At 39.2% G+C, this 16,605-nt stretch overlaps 1 protein-coding gene across 9 annotated transcripts in view; it reads left to right on the top strand.

The window, feature by feature from the left end:
* The window catches only part of ZNF521 (zinc finger protein 521), a 239,752-nt gene that overhangs the window by 14,215 nt on the left and 208,932 nt on the right, over positions 1 to 16,605 (top strand). For 3 of the 9 annotated variants that reach the window (XM_063326739.1, XM_063326741.1, XM_063326738.1), the window contains 3 exons: positions 8,945 to 9,007; positions 10,053 to 10,112; positions 15,698 to 15,877. In XM_063326739.1, the coding sequence (XP_063182809.1) occupies positions 8,945 to 9,007; positions 10,053 to 10,112; positions 15,698 to 15,877 (303 nt within the window). The remainder of the gene's footprint in view (positions 1 to 8,944; positions 9,008 to 10,052; positions 10,113 to 15,697; positions 15,878 to 16,605) is intronic. The other 6 variants (XM_063326747.1, XM_063326740.1, XM_063326745.1 and 3 more) reach the window with 3 other exon arrangements.

Below are 16,605 nucleotides of genomic sequence, written 5' to 3'. Positions count from 1 at the left end.
AGTTAATGCCCAATGAAATTTTAGATTTTGGGGGGTTGTGTTTTCGTTGTGGTTCTTCTTTCCTTCTTTTTTATCATGGAAGCAAGGCATAAGGTGTTTGGGTTTTTTTAAGTGATTAGTCTGATACTTTCACTTTTATATACAGGTGCAATTAGGTGTGATTTTTCTTTTCAAGGTTAGGATTTTTAGTCCTTCAAGATTTCTTAAAAGTCATTTGTATATCTGTTGGTATAGTGACACCCCCCCCTTCTTTTTTGATGTGATAGGGACTTACTATGGTTCTTTAAAAATAAAGTACCAGTAACTAGTTAGCCTTCTTACAAATTTGAAACAGTACCAGTCATTAGTTAAACAGCCTCTTGGCTGAAGCAGAACAATTTTTGCCCTGAGGACAAATGGATGGGACGTTTATAGTGAGGGTATCGGTGTTTTCTGTCCTTCCCAATCCACGTTTTTGGAGAGCTTATTCTCTCATGCAAGGCAATAACCTGGAACGGGAATTTTGTCCTTACCAAACAGGACGTGCAAAATCTCGCTCCTAATTTCTTATACAGACACTAAGTGTTACGTATGAGTGTGGAAAAGCTAGAGCACTTTTAAGTCTAAATGTTCTGGCTAACTGCACAATAGATTACTTTTGTATACAGTCCCTGAAACTTGTTGTGCCTTACTATTATTAGGTTGTGTTTTGCTGGGAAAATCCATTTCAAACAATGAATTCTGTGATAATTGATTTTTAGTTTTAGTTTTTTGTTGTTCACTTCTTTTGGTAACCTATCAAGTTCAAATGCCATTATCGACTCATTAATTTCTTGAGAGGAATTTTAAAAACAAAAATAAAATACCTGCTGTGTTGCTGGGCTGGATGATGTGATGTAGTGAGGCAGTGTCCTTGGGAAGACTAGGCAATGCTTTGATCAACAAAACTTTCTCTGGCACTGAATTATGATGGCTGGGTTTTTTTTCCAGACAGAGTCAAGTGAATTTCTAACTTTGACAGTGGCAGTAGGAAGGAGAAGGGGGTGGGGAAGTTAATTATTTTCCACCTCTAAAGAATACAATTGCGAGGAAGGAACTTTCTGATTCACTGGTTCCAGGACAACAGGATGTCAAGATCCATGCCTGATGTAACATTTTCACTCTGAAGATGGGAGGAGGAAATGGGTTGCTATTGGTCTGGGTGTACAAGCTCTGGGAAGGGACGGCGTTACGTGACTTACAAAGAGCTAGAGCATAGGAAAAGATTTGGTTTGCGGGTTCTGGTGAATCTGCCAGAAAGCTCTAAGGCTAGGTTAAAAAAAGAAAGGACTTGCACGCTGCAGTGCATAGTTTACAGGTGTCTGGTTGCCTAGTGCAACAGTCATCTTGCACCAGGCATTTGGATTCTTTATATAATCCACAGGTATGTTAAGGGCTTATGAACGTTGTTGAGTAAGAACTACCTTAAGGAGACAGTATGAAAAACTTGGAAAGAATAGTGTGTCTTGGCTCCTCACCTGTTCTAGATGTGGGCGTCAGTGCAATAAAGTATCTCTTAGCGGTCACTTATCTGATCCAGCTTTTTTGGAGATAGCGGACAGGTTGTTCCTTTCCTCCCAAATCAGAAGGAATTTGGTTGTGCTGCTGCTCTTCCTCTCCACTTTACTGAAGAGGGAAAGTTATTTGCTCTGCTAGGATGTGAGAGGCGGGGGTTCTGTTCTGTACCTTGTCTAAGGGTGTTTGAATCTGTATCTCACAGGGAGTACATCAGTCATTACACAGCAGCAGATTGTGCTGTGAGTGTGAGTTGCTGTTTTATTTTTGTCAATGACGTTTCCCTTTTCAAAAGTGTCATTAAGTATTTGTTAGACCAGAGGGTGAGAAAGAGTGTTCATACACAAGAGTCATGGCTCTAATGGCTTGAGTGCCAATGGAGAAAGAGGAGACCTGGGTCCTGGTCGCCAAGTACCTGCTGCAGTATTATTTCTGATGCATTGTTTCAGTGAAACTAGAACTGCCGTCCATGTATTCCACTTCCCATGCGGGTGCCCTAATGACAACAATAAGGTTAAGGTATCATGCTAATTCTCCTTCTTTCTAGTTCAGTGAACACTGTAGATGAGGTATGGCAGCTTCAACAGCAATGAGTGAGTGCACCTCAAGTCTGAGGGTAAGTGCTCTTTCTTAGGAAGCTCATGATGTGAGTACAGATCCTTCTGATAGAGAATAAAGTGGAGCTGGTGCCACCCACATCCTGGGTGAGTAATCTAACCAGTGGGTGTGGGCAAGAGGGGGAAAGGAAGAGATAATTCAAGCCACGTTTTCTGCCAGTGTCTTGTAGCAACCAGGAACAGGTATGTAAACTCTGAAGAGCCAGCCCATAAGACTGCGTCCATAGCCAGGGCACGCAGGAGAAGATTTAATCTTAATATTTAATCTTATTTAATCTTTAATCTTAATCACTAGCCAGCTGTGGTGGGGGCTTTGGTTTGATTTCAGCACTGAGCTACACAGCACCGAGAAAGCCTGGATGATAAAACCATGGGTGCTGCCTGACCTGAGTGGCTTTTGGCGATTTAGATGCAGTGTCCCCTCACTACTTTTTGGGCTTCTAAGGTCCTTTGTGGATATAGACCAGAGTGCTGTTCTACACAATACAGAGTCATCTGGAACAGAGCAGAGGGTTTGAGGGATCAAAAAGAAACATATAAAACCCTGGTACACAATAGATGGAGACCTCTGGTAAATCGGGATAATCTCAATTGAAAGGAGGTGGGTTTTCTTACTTGGATAAATATATGCCTTCAGGCAATAGAGCCAAAGCATGCAGCTGTGTTTTGTTTTGGTGTTGGAATGGTGTCAGACAACCCAAACTCCTCATTTTAGGCACAGAAATAAATGACTTAACTTTCAAAGGCAATGATTATCTACAGTAACCTTTACTGTGGGTCCTCAGTTGCCCTTCCTTACATCACCTGTCTTCAAACTCGTGTAATGTTGGTTACTTTGAGGTTCTGTGATCCATGCGTCAGTTTGATTCAAATTGCTCTCTCTTGCTGAGTTCAGGCTTTTGTAGACAGTGTTTAATGAATTTCCTGTTTTCTAAGCACAGTTGAAAATACAGGTCTGTAGGGGTACCAGAAATTCTTAGAAATTTCTTATTCTGAGAGGGTAAGAAAGTTTAGGTGATACATAACTTGAGTATACTGAGAGGAATCACTCTGAAAGCATTCATGTTAAGTACTGGCTTTGGTAGTTAGGCTTAAAATTTATCTCAGCCTCCTAACTTCTGTCATTTCTCAAAATGGACTGGATGCCCACAGTCACATTGTCAGGAATGGAGGTAGAGTACTCAGTTTGAGACAGGCAGGACAGCTGAAATTCCTGACCCTGGTGCAAAGAGTTGACTCCCAGAGAGATCGCCTCTTGCTTTGCTAATTCTCACCATGGTCCTCAATTTGACTCGGAGATCCATTATAAGCTGTTACATTGCATGATACAGAGTCTTAGGGATGTCTGGAATTTACCTGACGTTTATAAAAAGCTTTAAAATTCTTTGGAGAAAAGTACTTTAAAAAAAATATATCATACCATTATTAGTTTACTTTAAAAAATATGAGTATATGTAGATGTGGCTTAAGCTTGTTAAAAGATGAATTATTGGGGAGGCAAAGTTAGCATTCTGGGCAGGATTAATTACACTACTACCTCAGCTATCCAGAAAAAGATACCCCCCACCCTCAGTTTTGGAGTTTCTGTAAAATTCTCCCTCTGCTGCAGCAAATAGCATCTTCTGCCTTTTCTGCACACAATGTTATGTAAAACTGGACGTCTTTAGGCTGTCACATTTGGATACTGTCATCCTTGAGATCAAGGATTGGAAGAATATCCAAAGGATTCCTTAAGCATAATTTCTTTCCACTTAAGTATATTTATTACTTTTATGTTTATGTGCTGCCTAGGAAAATACTTTATTTTAGCATAAGAATAATATTTTCCAACCACTGCAGTCTAATTGGGAACTCCTAATTCAGTCTTTCTACATTAGAACATTAGAGGGGAAAAAAAACACAAGCTCAGTGCTGAGATAGACTAAAGAGAGGAGTAAAAAATATGAACGCTATGAGGGGCTTTGTCTTCTGGAAAAAGCAAATGCAAGAAGAAAGATGCTTTATGGAATCTTCTAAGGAAAATATTCATTTCCAAGTATCTAGAGAATGCTGTTGCAATGCTGGGGAGGGCAGAAGTAGGAAAAGGGATATGTCACAGCACAAAGGGAAAAAATCAGAAATATAAATATTCATGCATATTATTAATTGGATTTTTGTACAGTTGTGGCTACACACAGAACTAATTTTCAGTAGAATTCTGGAATGTAGATATTTGAAATGATAGTATGTCAGTGTGTTTCTTTTTCTGACTCTTCTCACAATAAAGTCATTGGGTGCATGTACATTTGTGAGTCAAAATGGTAATCGGGTTTCTGGCTAGTAGCTGACAGATGTGTATTGATACAAGGTGAAGCCGTTCAGAAAACAATACTTTCTTAGTAGTTCTGAACTTCTATGAATGCCAGTTATCTTAAAGGACATTATGAAGCAGGCTGAAATGGTTGTTGACTTCAAGGAGTCACCCACGGAATTGCTGCTTACATGTGGCGTAGCCAGATGAGAAATCCTGTGCTCGCATGTCTTGGCCAGAAGAGTTTAAAAGGTGAGTCTTAGAGCCACAGTGGTACCCCGGGAGAGAAGAAAGCAGAGGAAGCTGTAGCCCTAGCAGATGATGCATTGACATGTGATCCTGCATTTAATACTACTCTGTAACTTCTTTAATTTCGGTTTTGTATCCTGACTGAACCCTTATGGAGGTGTATTTCCACAGCATATTATTGCAAAGTGCAAAACATCTTCAAAATCCATTGACTTTAATAGAGTTAGAGGATACTCAGCACCTCCTGTAACTGGCTCTTAAAGTTGCCTTCTGCTGTGTGATTAATCTATCTAATCATACTTAATATCTACCTGTAGATGGTGGCAGTACGAATGTCCTCTTTTTTTTTATGTGGCCACGAGGAGGAGGGAAAAGAAAAGTAGAGAGATAGTTCCAGAAATTACAGTCATTTGTAGGTACTGAAATAATGGCACACACGTTTTATTTCTGTTCTGTCTGGGTAACTCGGTAAATTGTGTATTGATTATGCTAATACAGCTAGTGTCTCTATTACTTGTCTGCAGAAATTATTCAAACATGTAGATTGAAGATGCACTTGGCAAAGTTACCATCCTAAGAAAAAGACTTTTGTGCAAAGATGGCTTTAAATTGAATTACTAATCATATGCTAATGGAAATTTATAGATTAAGTATTGAATTATAGGAAATGCAAAGTGCAAGTTAAAAATATATATTCTAAACTTCCTATCCCGACAGTCTTAGTTGCTATATTAGGTTTATTTTCACATCTCTCAAGGAATGTGTCTTAGGAAAGGATAAATCAATAGCAATCTATTTTTATAGTTTATTTTGGGATATGTGGCTTCTCCTGCTTTGTTTAACAAGCTGAAAAGAGGCTCAGGCATTTGGGGCAGGTTTTTTTTTTCTTTTTTAAAATTTATTAACCCACCCAGACTAGAAGAAAATAGACTTTTTTCAGTTATCTTTTGCTTTTATTTTATTATGGTTTGTAATAGCTGAGAAGACGTAAATCTTAGCCAGAGTTCTCCAAAAGGCTTCCCTTTCAGTGAAAATGTCCTTTTTCACATTTCTAATTTTATCCATTTCTTTTCCATACAAGGTTTTTCCCAGGCATCAACCAAAAATGACTTGTGCTCTTCCTTAGGCTGCTAAATCTACAGATTAACTCTTCAGTGAAGGGGAATCTTGGTTACTCAGTAGAATATGAATGAGATTTTGCAACCTAGAAATCTGTGTATTTTTTTGTACTAACTTTATAAAATAATCCCCCCTCCTTTATAGGCCAACCACATGTCCCATGAAGAGACTCTAAGCAAAGGGGTGAAATCCTCATTCATCAGCAGGTGTTGCTGTAGAGCAGTCCGGAGATTAATTCTGTTTTTAGGACCTCGATATCAAAATTCCCACGGGGTTTTCTCATTGGCTGGCTTTAATGGTACTACTTGATTTGTTGTTGTGTTTGAGGAATAGTTGGTCTTAATGTTGACATTCAGCAGCCTTTGCATGAGGGGTGCTCTGAACTGGAACCAGGGTTTGCCTTGGTTTCAGTTCAGCTATACCAAAGTTGAAATCTCCTAACCTTTCACATAGATACAGCTTCAGTTTAGAGGTATGTTTTTGTTTGTTTGTTTTGTTGTTTTTTTTCAGTAAAATTTTAAAAACTGGTATCTGTCCAAACCACAAGCTTTTATTACGGGAGGCAGAATTGGCATGCTGGAATTCTGTTTTCCCTTACTGAGATTTTTTATTTTATTTTATTTTTTTTAAATTGCTCTCAAGAAGTGTGGTGCCACAATGGTTGTGGTGATCTGGTCTTTTTTTGGTATTTTATTATTTGGGATTCCTGTTTGTTTTGTTTTTCAAAAGTTGCACTGAGAAAATATGTAGTAGGGACTTGATGGTCTGTTGTCAACTGAGAAACGTTTCTACACCTAACAAAATAGGTGACCTGTGCTCATAAACACATGACTGTAGGGACAAGGAATGTTGTTGCTCTTGTGACAACATTGTTTCATATGTATCTGGAAGTGCTGTTCAGCAGTAACATCACTTATTCATAGTCTGGATTCAGAAGCTATCATCCTGGTTTCCTGAGGCCCCTCCTTTTACTAGTATTCTGCGATTTTGTTATCTAGAATTTATCTTATGTTATGCTAGGATGTGGTATATGCTGTAATGAAGATGACATCCCTATGTGCAATTATATAGTCTTAGAGTATCGGTAATTTTGACGTTTGAATTAATATATCCTACTGTTTTATCTGCATATCATCCTTGTGGCTTTTTTTAGTTATATTTCACGCTAGTGTAGAGAAATGGTTTTGGTTAGCAAAATTTAAAGCATCTCATTATCCCGGTTCTGTTTAAAGTTGCCTTGCTCTCCTGAAAGAAAACGGTATAGTTGATGTTTAAGGGAAGTTAACGTTGGCTGCATGTCACACTGCCTTTCATAGTCAGGTGAGCTTAACGTTGGTCTGAGAGCTGAAGTAGCACTGAAGTTTTCAGAATCTGGTTGTGGAAAGACATGAAGTGCTACCTGGGAGCTTATCTGATGCTACCAGCTGTAGCTTTCTTGGTGCAACAAATACTCATGCTAGCTGGAGGAATGATCTAACTTAATGCAAAGGAAAACGAGATGCTATTTTGTAGTTGATTTGTGCTAATGCTAAGATTTCCCTAATTCTGTGCGTTTTGTGGGGCAGTTGTCTTATTCCTTTTACCATATTTCCCCCTAAATGCAGTTTTACTTTTCCTGACAAATACGTCAGCCTAGTTGAATATTATTAGCAAGTCTTTGTGCCGTGGCCTGTTGTGACCTACTTGGTTCTGTTATGACTGAGAATCCTTGAAGGGCTTGAACAACAGTTTAGAAAGATGCTAACCACAAAGTTACTTTCTCTGATGCTTGTTTCCTTCTTTTTTTTTTTTTGTGTGTGTGTGTAATAAAGACATGGTGGTTTGCTTTCAACAAAGCAAACCTCAGCTCTCGCAGAATTTTCAGATCCCTAAATAGCAGGGAAATTTTAAAGGTTTGATTTCACAAGGCATATGCTGGCATGTTTTTACATTAAAAAATGATATACGTGAAAACAAGTTGTTTGTTTTTTTTTTTCTATTTGGAGACCTACAAAGGTTTGGTGTGCCTCTTGGTCAGCAGTGCGAAGCTGAGCACGTTTTGGTGTGCAGTCACTTCTCACTAGCAGCGAGAGATTGTGGCACTGCAGCTGGTGTCACTAAACATTCCGTACAGAACAGCGGAAAAGATGAACTCTTGCATTTTGGTTGGCGGAGATCCACTTCAAACAAGCAGATCTTGTTTACTTCTTAGCAGGTAGCTGCTTTAGTTTTCCCACTTCAGAATCCATTCTTGAAAAGTTCAGGTTTGGGTACCTCAATTCCATCTTGACCATTTAAAAATGGTAGAGATTTTTAGTTGCCTTTCTGGACCGAGTTGAGACTTATGTGTTGTGGTTGAGGATTTCATTGGTAGATAATAGATACATATACAACATCTAATAAGGCTGATCAGTAGGTATTGGTGACCAAGATGAGTTTCCTCTTGAGGGATGGAAAAGTGGACTCATCTTTCAGTTTTAGAGCTTGTTCTTGAGGTAGTTTTTTGGAAATAGATCAACAGCTGGTGGTGGGCATAAACAGGGTCAGGTTTCTGCTGACCTCTGCTGCTGCAGAGGTTTCACTGGGGGCTTTGAGGGGGTCATGAAAGGCATTGTCTCTCTCTTTTTTTTTTTTTTTTAACTGTATACTAGCTGTATTCATTATTTTTCTTGCTGCATTAATGAGTCTTACCGATCCGTGCTGCCCTAGCAAAAAATCTTTCTATTTAGCTTAGTTTGCGTTTGACCACGTGTTCCCTGAAGCTCAGCTTTTCATGATCTTTTCCCGTTGCTTTCTTTGTCTGACCAGTTTCCTTTAGCTGTGAGGACTGCTGGGGTGACTGCTTCAACATAACAAAGAAAATCATATAGTGTTATCACAGCTGAAGTACTGGTAACTTCATTGCTGCAGAATACAAGTTCAACCAAAACAGTCAGCTCATAAAATCATATTTTGTGAAATAGTTGACTTACTCCAGGGCTGGGGAAACTTCATCAGATCTCTGTTGATGAGAAGAGTGTGCTTACTAGCCACGGCTCTGGGACAGAGATAGGGATTGTCCCAGAGATTGTACTTGACTCTTTCTAATATATGCACTGTTTTGCAAGTTTCTGGTGTCCTAAGAGTGTCCTTATGAAAACTGGTGTTTTTTTTCTAGAAACTCAGATTCTAGAAACAACCAGTTGTATGAAGCCTTGGGGTTGGCGGAGGAGGAAAAGAGGTACCTGTGCAGTGTGTATATGTATCTCTTCTTTTGAATATATGTCTAGATTTATATGTGACCCTAAGTGTTGCACTCTCTTGTCCCAAGAACCAGGACAAAAAACCCCAAATCTTTGGATTTTAATGCAGTTGCATGATTATTTTTGAGGTCTGAATTCTTGGGAGTGGAAATGCTGTAAAAGTGCAGTCTTTCCCCTTTCAGCTTTTTCCCCTGTGGACGGAGATTGAATTCTTTTCTCTCCGCTGTTCTCTGACTCAAAGAACTCGGTCTTTGGGAGAATAAAAAGGAGATGGTTCTGCCTTTTAGCTCTTCCCTTACTTTTACTTTGGGAGAGTCAATCTTACTTAGGCATCATATCAGAGCATATGAGAACAGCTTTCTCTAATTTTTCAAAGTAGCAGCAGAATGGCTCTTGTTACGTTCACTCTCGCCCAACAAGTTTTGAATAGTGAATCTGACAAGAATTGTATTGTTTTTAGTTCTACTGCTCTGGAAAGCTGTGAGCCAAGGGAAAGATGCTGGCATGGTGTATACAGTAAAACAGCATGGGGTTAGTTCTCCTTTGCAAGGCTGTCTGCACTGCTGAGATGTTTGCTACTGACTATAGGATTATTATTATTTTTTTAAAGCTTATGTATGAATTAGCACACACACACCTCTCCCGTCTGCCAGGAGAAGGCTTTTTCTTATCTGTGTGGAGCGAGTAGAATCCTAAAGCTCAGAATTATTCTTTCATTTAGTTCCATAATCAAATAACAGTGTATTGATGACAAATATCCCAGAGGAAATTTGATTTGTTTTTTAAGCCATGAAACTGATTTGGTCACTCTGTTCTCAGATTTGTAGCTTCCATACAGCAACATATTCTGTTTTGGTCTGGTCTACGCTTTCGCACTTTGCAGTGCAGCTTTTCTTGCCCGTGTTGTACAAGCATTACTGGCCTTCAGAACTGAAGCTGGTGTAAAGATGCTTGAAACACTTCAGCTACCTACCTAACATCTTTTTTTGTTTTGTTTTTGTTTTGTTTACTTTTTTCTGACAGTAGAAGAAAATGAAACAGAGGACCAGCAGGCAGGTGTGGGACACACAGCCGCACAGACTGGTAATGCTGAATTCCTTCATTAGTGCTTGCTTACCGTTTGACAACAGTGTGAGGGATTTTTGTATCGGGGTGTTTTTGCACAGCCTGCACTCTTCCTTCTGCATTTCAGCTTAGAATGCATTCTTGGGACTTGCAACGGAAAATAACATTCCTCTTCCCTCACCTCTCAGTTCCTGAGAATTAGAAATTCTGCCTTTTGTAGGTCAGCCAACTGAAAGTGAGATACTTCTAAAGTGCCGCATGCTTTTATTTTCTTTTTCTTTTTTTTTTTTGTTAACAATAATCCTTATGTCCCCCACGGAAAACCCCACCCAATGCCATTTCAGATGAATATTCATTCCACTTAAACTATTTTTATATTTATAAAATATGGGGATAAGGGTAATTTCTTTTAGGATTGTTTGTATAATTTCTTACCAGTTAGGGATTAATTTAAGGCTCCTTAATTTTAAGTCAGTGAGATTGGGTAGACAAAGCTGTTGTTTGAGTCAGGATCACAGGAATATGTATTGTTAATAATCATGAAGAAATAATTGTTAGTTTCTAATAACAACAAGGGCTCTTTTATTCTCTAATAAGGTTCTGAGAATGCAAAAAATACTTCACTTCTGTCTTTGGTACTGATTCCAGAGAATTTTATCTGAAGAGCAGGACTGACTCATCTGAATAGTCTCATTCATTCAGCTGAGGTCACCTTTTGGAGTAAGGGCTGACTCCTTAAGGATATTCCTAGAAGGCTCTCTGAATACGTGTAGGTAATTTGTTTGAGAACAGTTGGAGTTGTTCCTCTTCTGAAGGTGAAGAATGCACTTAAATTTTCTTCAGCTAGAACACTTTATATTTCTCTTGTGTGTGTGTCCTGTGGGTTTGTGTTTGGTGCGTTTTATAGGTTCTAGTGGCTCTGCACGTAAACTATATTGTTTGAAAAGAGGAAATAAAAGTGAGAGCATTCTCTGCTTTTTTAATGGGAAGTTCCTCAAACTCTTCTGAATGTACTTTTGTCTCCATTTAGCTATCTGCAAACTTGTACTGCTGTAAACATGAAGTTGAAAAATAGAGGACTGCAAAACTAGAGATCAGTATGACAAGGAATGGTTGCTTTTCTGCATTTTTTCTTAAAATAATTCTCAATGGTTAAGTTGTCTTACTAGTTATTTATTTCCTATCATGTCCTGTGTTGTTCTCTGTTTGTTTCTAGGCAAGATTTAACATTGTGTTTTTCTCTATAGCAAGAACGCAGTGTCGATATTAAAACAAAAAACCTTCTGATAGAGCAAGCAGTACAGAAGGCCCACACTGTGTACACGCTGCCAGAAGTTTTTATAGTAATACTTTGTATCTAAGCTCTGGCTCTAACCATTAAATGTGCTTTTTATAGAGTACCAAGTTATAAATGTAGTGCAGCTACGGCATATTAATCTTACTGCAGAGATTTAATGAGGCAGTTGTTTTGCGATGGACACTATTGGGAGCAGAGAGCGACAGAGTTTTACTTTACCACTGAGCTGAAGAAATATTCCTTGCCTGGTAATAATTATAACCACATGATCTAAGTTTTCCTTTCTTTTGCCAGCACTTTTCCATGCAGAAGTAGCTTGGAAGGAGGTCTACTGCAAGGCAGTGAAATGGGTTGGAAAGGAGGCTGTTTTCTTGGTAGTTTGATGTTTTAGTTGTGATTAGCTATGGATCCTTGTAGCATAGGCAGAAATATGTAAGATGAGTTTCAAGAATACAGATAGTCTTTGCCAGTCCACTGAGATGGCTTTTAGATATTCATTACTTTTCCTTGACTTTTATATGGGTTATAAAAAGTAAATGTGGTGAAACCTCATTTTTACATGGGCAGAATAGAATTTCTGCTGGTTGGCCTTAAACCGCTCCCATACTTGAAATTAATTGAAGTCCATGGCTTTATTGCCTCCAACACTTTTAAGCCAATGCAATTTTTCATTTTCCCCAAAGTTGCAGTTTTATTAGACCAAGCTACAGCAATAACATCCCTTATGAGGAGGAGGAAGAAGGGAAGGGGAGAACCACCTGCCAGGGAACATAGTAATGAGAAAATCATGCTTCTTTTAATTTCCATTTATAAATAACGTTAACATAATCAGTAACAGAAGACAACTGTTCTTTCTCTTCTTTTTTTTTTTTAAGTGTCTTAATAAGCTGAGTTTATTTCTGTTCCGAAAAAAGTAACCCTCCTTTCCATACTAGATAATTTTCAATGATATCTGCAGATGGAGCTGATGTGTGTATTGTTGCCAATGTGTATCGAAAAATTTCAGTTGATGTATGGCAGCCTCTGAAATAGGGCAGGGAAGCCTCTGGAAATGACAGTGGCATTTGCAGATGTTGGGAAAGGTAATCTTGCTATGAAGACAGTCTTTGTTGAGGGAATTGTGGCTGTGACTGTTGCAGATATTAAGGAGAAAGAAATGTGGGAGCTGGATGACATTTGCCCTGAAGTCTGTATGCGAGCATGAGCTTTGAACAGGAGGTTAAGGAGAAAATATAGATGAATGCATATTGCATATATAAAATACATTTTGTTCTCGTCTTTCAAAAGAGCAGCTCAAATGAGGCAGCTTATCCTCAGTTTAAGTAACTACTTAAGGCTAGACCAGCCCTTGATGGAAGATATTCATTGTTATAACAGAAAAGCTATCTATTCACAAAGCATCCAAATGATATTTTCTCTCTTTAAATATCTGTTTATTTTGGTGGTGACATCTCTTTACGGAAGTGGATGACAGTGGAAATACATTCATTGAGAGGGGCTGAGACTGCCAGAACTCATTTCACAAAGCTGTCGTAGGCTAAACTCGAACCTAGGTCCCAGAGGGTCCCACTTAAGTGTTGACCTAAAAACAAATGTGCCAGTTGGCTAGAGCATGTATTCTAAAGTTGCAGCAGAAGGGAATAAGCTTGACTGACTTCTGTCCCTGTAGAGTTTATATCTGCAAATGCAGAAGGAGAAGCAAAACATTTATTAGTCTTAAAATGATTCTAATTTTAATAACCAGTCTCTAAGTAGGAAGCTTTAAATTGAGCGATTTTTTTAGGCTTTTGTGCACTAAGGGGTGTATGTGTGCCTACGTGTGTGCGTATTGCTGAATTCCTGTAAAGTGCAAGTGTTTCTGAATAATAAGTCCTGAGAATTCCCTCCCCTCCCTTTTCTTTCCTTCAGCATTGCACTTAAAGCAGAGTCAGACACTACCCTTATTTTAAAACAAACAGGTCTGTAAACTTTATGTGCAGCATTTAAATACTCATGTTAAAATTCAAACCCAGTGCCCACATTTCCCTGAGTGCTGTCAGTTTTATGAGATGAAACTGGGAGCTTGAGCTGAACAACTAATAGTATGCGATGTGCACATGCTGCCTTCCAACAAGTGTTTAATGATGTTGGGGTCAGTTTGCAACCGTTAAGACAATTACTTCTTTTTCTGAACTGCTTATAACCTGGTGATCTCCTAACTGCTTTTATTAATCTTGCAAAATATCTTGGAAAATGAAGTGGCAATGGAAGTTACGAGATTCAGAGCTTTCAACAATGGCTAAAATGCCGTAAAGTCCTTTTATTTCATTAGCATCCCTTTTTGGTGGGTAAATTTGCAGACTACTCCTCTATTTGGAAGTGGCTGCCCAAGTGGAAATTTTCACTCTCGTAAGAACCTTGTGGTTGTGATTTGTCATATAAGGATTGCATTCAGTGTATAGGCAGGGCTTTTGCACAGTAGATATATTTTTGCCTTCAGAATGTGTTTTTTATTTTAAAAATTAATCTGTTTTCGCTCTGTAATAGAGTTCCCTTAAAAATAAATTCTGCCCTTTACCCCTGTCAAAGAAATTCCTTGGTTTTGATCACGAGCTACATAGCATGAGGAAGGCTTCCTGACATGGGTCATTTCCAGTTTCTGCTTGCGGGTCCGCCTGCGTTTGAACAGCTGAGGGGCAGGGTGCAGCAGCGTGGACCAAAGGATGTCGAAGGATGATGAGAGCCCCGACCTTCGTTGTGGGCAGCAAGAACGCCTGCACTTTGTGCACAGTGACAAATACAGGGATGGCCATGCCCACATCACTGTAGGGTGCTGAGAGAGGATTTGAGAGTGGTTTAAAGTGGAATCACCCTCCTTCTCCTCCTCACCCCTTTCCCATTCTAACATGAATTTAGTGTTAGCATGTTTTAGTTTCTCTCCTTTCAAGTAGTTGTGCAAGATCCTAATCAATTGCAACGCTAAATGAAGTGGGTTCACAGATACCACCTCTGTGTTGCTGTGGTCAAGAAGCCCACTCCTGGTTAGTCACCCGCTTGGCTAAAGAGCATAACATCTTAAAATGCACTTGCACAATCTCCTGTTATTGTATGAGTTTGTCCTTGTTTTCTAAAATGATTTATTTCAGTCTCAGCTCTCTCAAATATCTAAAAGGAAAGATGAGGCGGCCAAAGCAGAATAGGGAAAAGTGGTGAAACACTTGCATTCCTTTTGCTGGAATGTACACAACCATTTTTCTTCTGCGTTTCACTTGTTGTACTGTGGTTCCCAAGGAAAAACAAAGTTAAGTGCCAGCTTGCTTTATTAGGGAAGACAGATTGTTTTATTTCTGTCGTTTGAAGGAAGCTTTTAGTAAAGTGGGCAAAAAGTCAGGAATCGTTAAAGCTACTCTGCTTCTCCTCAGAGGAGGAAAAGTTTGAGACTTTGCATTATCTCACTCTGCGCTGGTCATCTGCAGAACCGAGGTGGTGCAACGAGCTGTGTGGCTTCTCTGCGCACAGGGGATGGCGGTGAGACCTCACATTTCTTCCACTTTGGAAGCTTCAGCTGGGCTCAGGACTGTTGCTCTGAGGCTAGAGCTGTCCCGCTATCCCCAAAATGCTCGTTAACGTGTCAAACAGACAAAGCTCTCCTTGTACGCTATTTAGGTTTTACAATAGTTAGGTTCTAGTTTTCCATGATCTGGCAAATACAGAAACTTTAGTGGGTTTGTCTTAAGTCATACACAAGTTCAAAGCATTTGCAGCATTTTGACCCAGGGTATAATCTTTCCAGGGCTGTGTCTTTGTCAGACAGTGCGGTGATGGAGTATTGGAGTGGATTGTAAAATCAAGATTAATTTCATGTTTATGTAAATCGAATTTGTTAGTCTCTTAATTCTGGTAATTTCCTGTGAAACGCTGTAGTTAACAGTGAAAAGAAGTTCCTGCAAGCTCATTGATTTGATTTTTTTTTTTCATTGAAAACTAATTGCATAGGTGGTTTGTCCTTTCTTACAATGATCAAAGCAGCTTCAATAGCTGTGATAAAATTGACAAACCTAACGTTGAAGCATGGAAGAATTGCTTGAGTGAGAAATGGAACTGCATTTGTGGGAGTAGAAGGGAAATTCTCCTTTCATCGAGATTAGAAAAAAAATTAAGGAAAAAGCCTCCTTTGCTTATTTAGCAATAAAACCTACGGTGTGCTGCAGGCTCATGCCAAATATGTCTCTTCTCATCGTTACCACAAGAACCTATCTTTATTTTTTTTTCTTTTTAAAGATTCTCTTCTTAGATGCCTGACATCACGGTCTTGATTTTCTTTCAGACCCTAACTGTAAACTAGAAGACAAGGCAGAAGATGGAGAAGTGCTAGACTGTAAGAAAAGGCTGGATGAAGGGGAGGAGTTAGAAGAAGAAGCTGTGCACAGCTGTGAAAGCTGCCTCCAGGTGTTTGAGTCACTGAGTGATATCACGGAACACAAGATTAATCAATGTCAACTGACAGGTAAACAATACTTATCACTTTGTGGCTTCGTGCACTGTTCTATTTCTAATTCCCATCCTCTGCTTCTGATCTCCCTCCCCCTTTCTCAGTTATTTTACTCCTGCACTTGAATGCTTGGGTGAGACCTTTATAAACAGATTTTGGGACAGCATTATGCTGTAAATACAACACTATAAATTTCCTTCATAGTGAAGGATATATGGATAATTACTGCATTGTCACTGTATTTAAAGCGTTCATTAGCTGTCTGTGCCTGGCTGCTGTGCGTATTTTCTGGATTCATACTCTACAGCTGTACTTTGCTTATACATGTGTTTTCCTAAGTAACTTGTGAACGCAGAAGGTATTTGTAAGTGGGGTTTAAGTGCAGCCACATAACGAATGAATTTTCACAATGGCATGTTGCAGATCTGGTCTGGATGTTGCGTTAGTCTAATCTGTTAACTACAAATGGCGGTACAGTAATCAGTAACTGAAAGTTGAGAGGAATGAAGCAAATTGGTAAAGGGGAAAATAAAATCTCAACTTTATTCAAGTGCTGACTGTGTGCTGATCAGATCAGACACTACCGAGCAGAGCTGGGTGAATGGACTTGTAGCCAACCCAGGTTCCTCTTTGAAATGATTGTAGACAGCCCCCTCACCTAGGAAACCACATGAAATCTGCTGAAGTAGTTTTGCCCTTTAGTTTTAGTAGGTCTTTTGATGTTGTGCATTGTAGGTCCAAAA

This window comes from Chroicocephalus ridibundus, chromosome 2 (genome assembly GCF_963924245.1).
Source record: "Chroicocephalus ridibundus chromosome 2, bChrRid1.1, whole genome shotgun sequence".
NCBI classification, from domain to species: Eukaryota; Metazoa; Chordata; class Aves; order Charadriiformes; family Laridae; genus Chroicocephalus; species Chroicocephalus ridibundus.
Note: the sequence above shows the minus strand (reverse complement) of the source record. Positions and strands in the feature narration are given on the sequence as shown.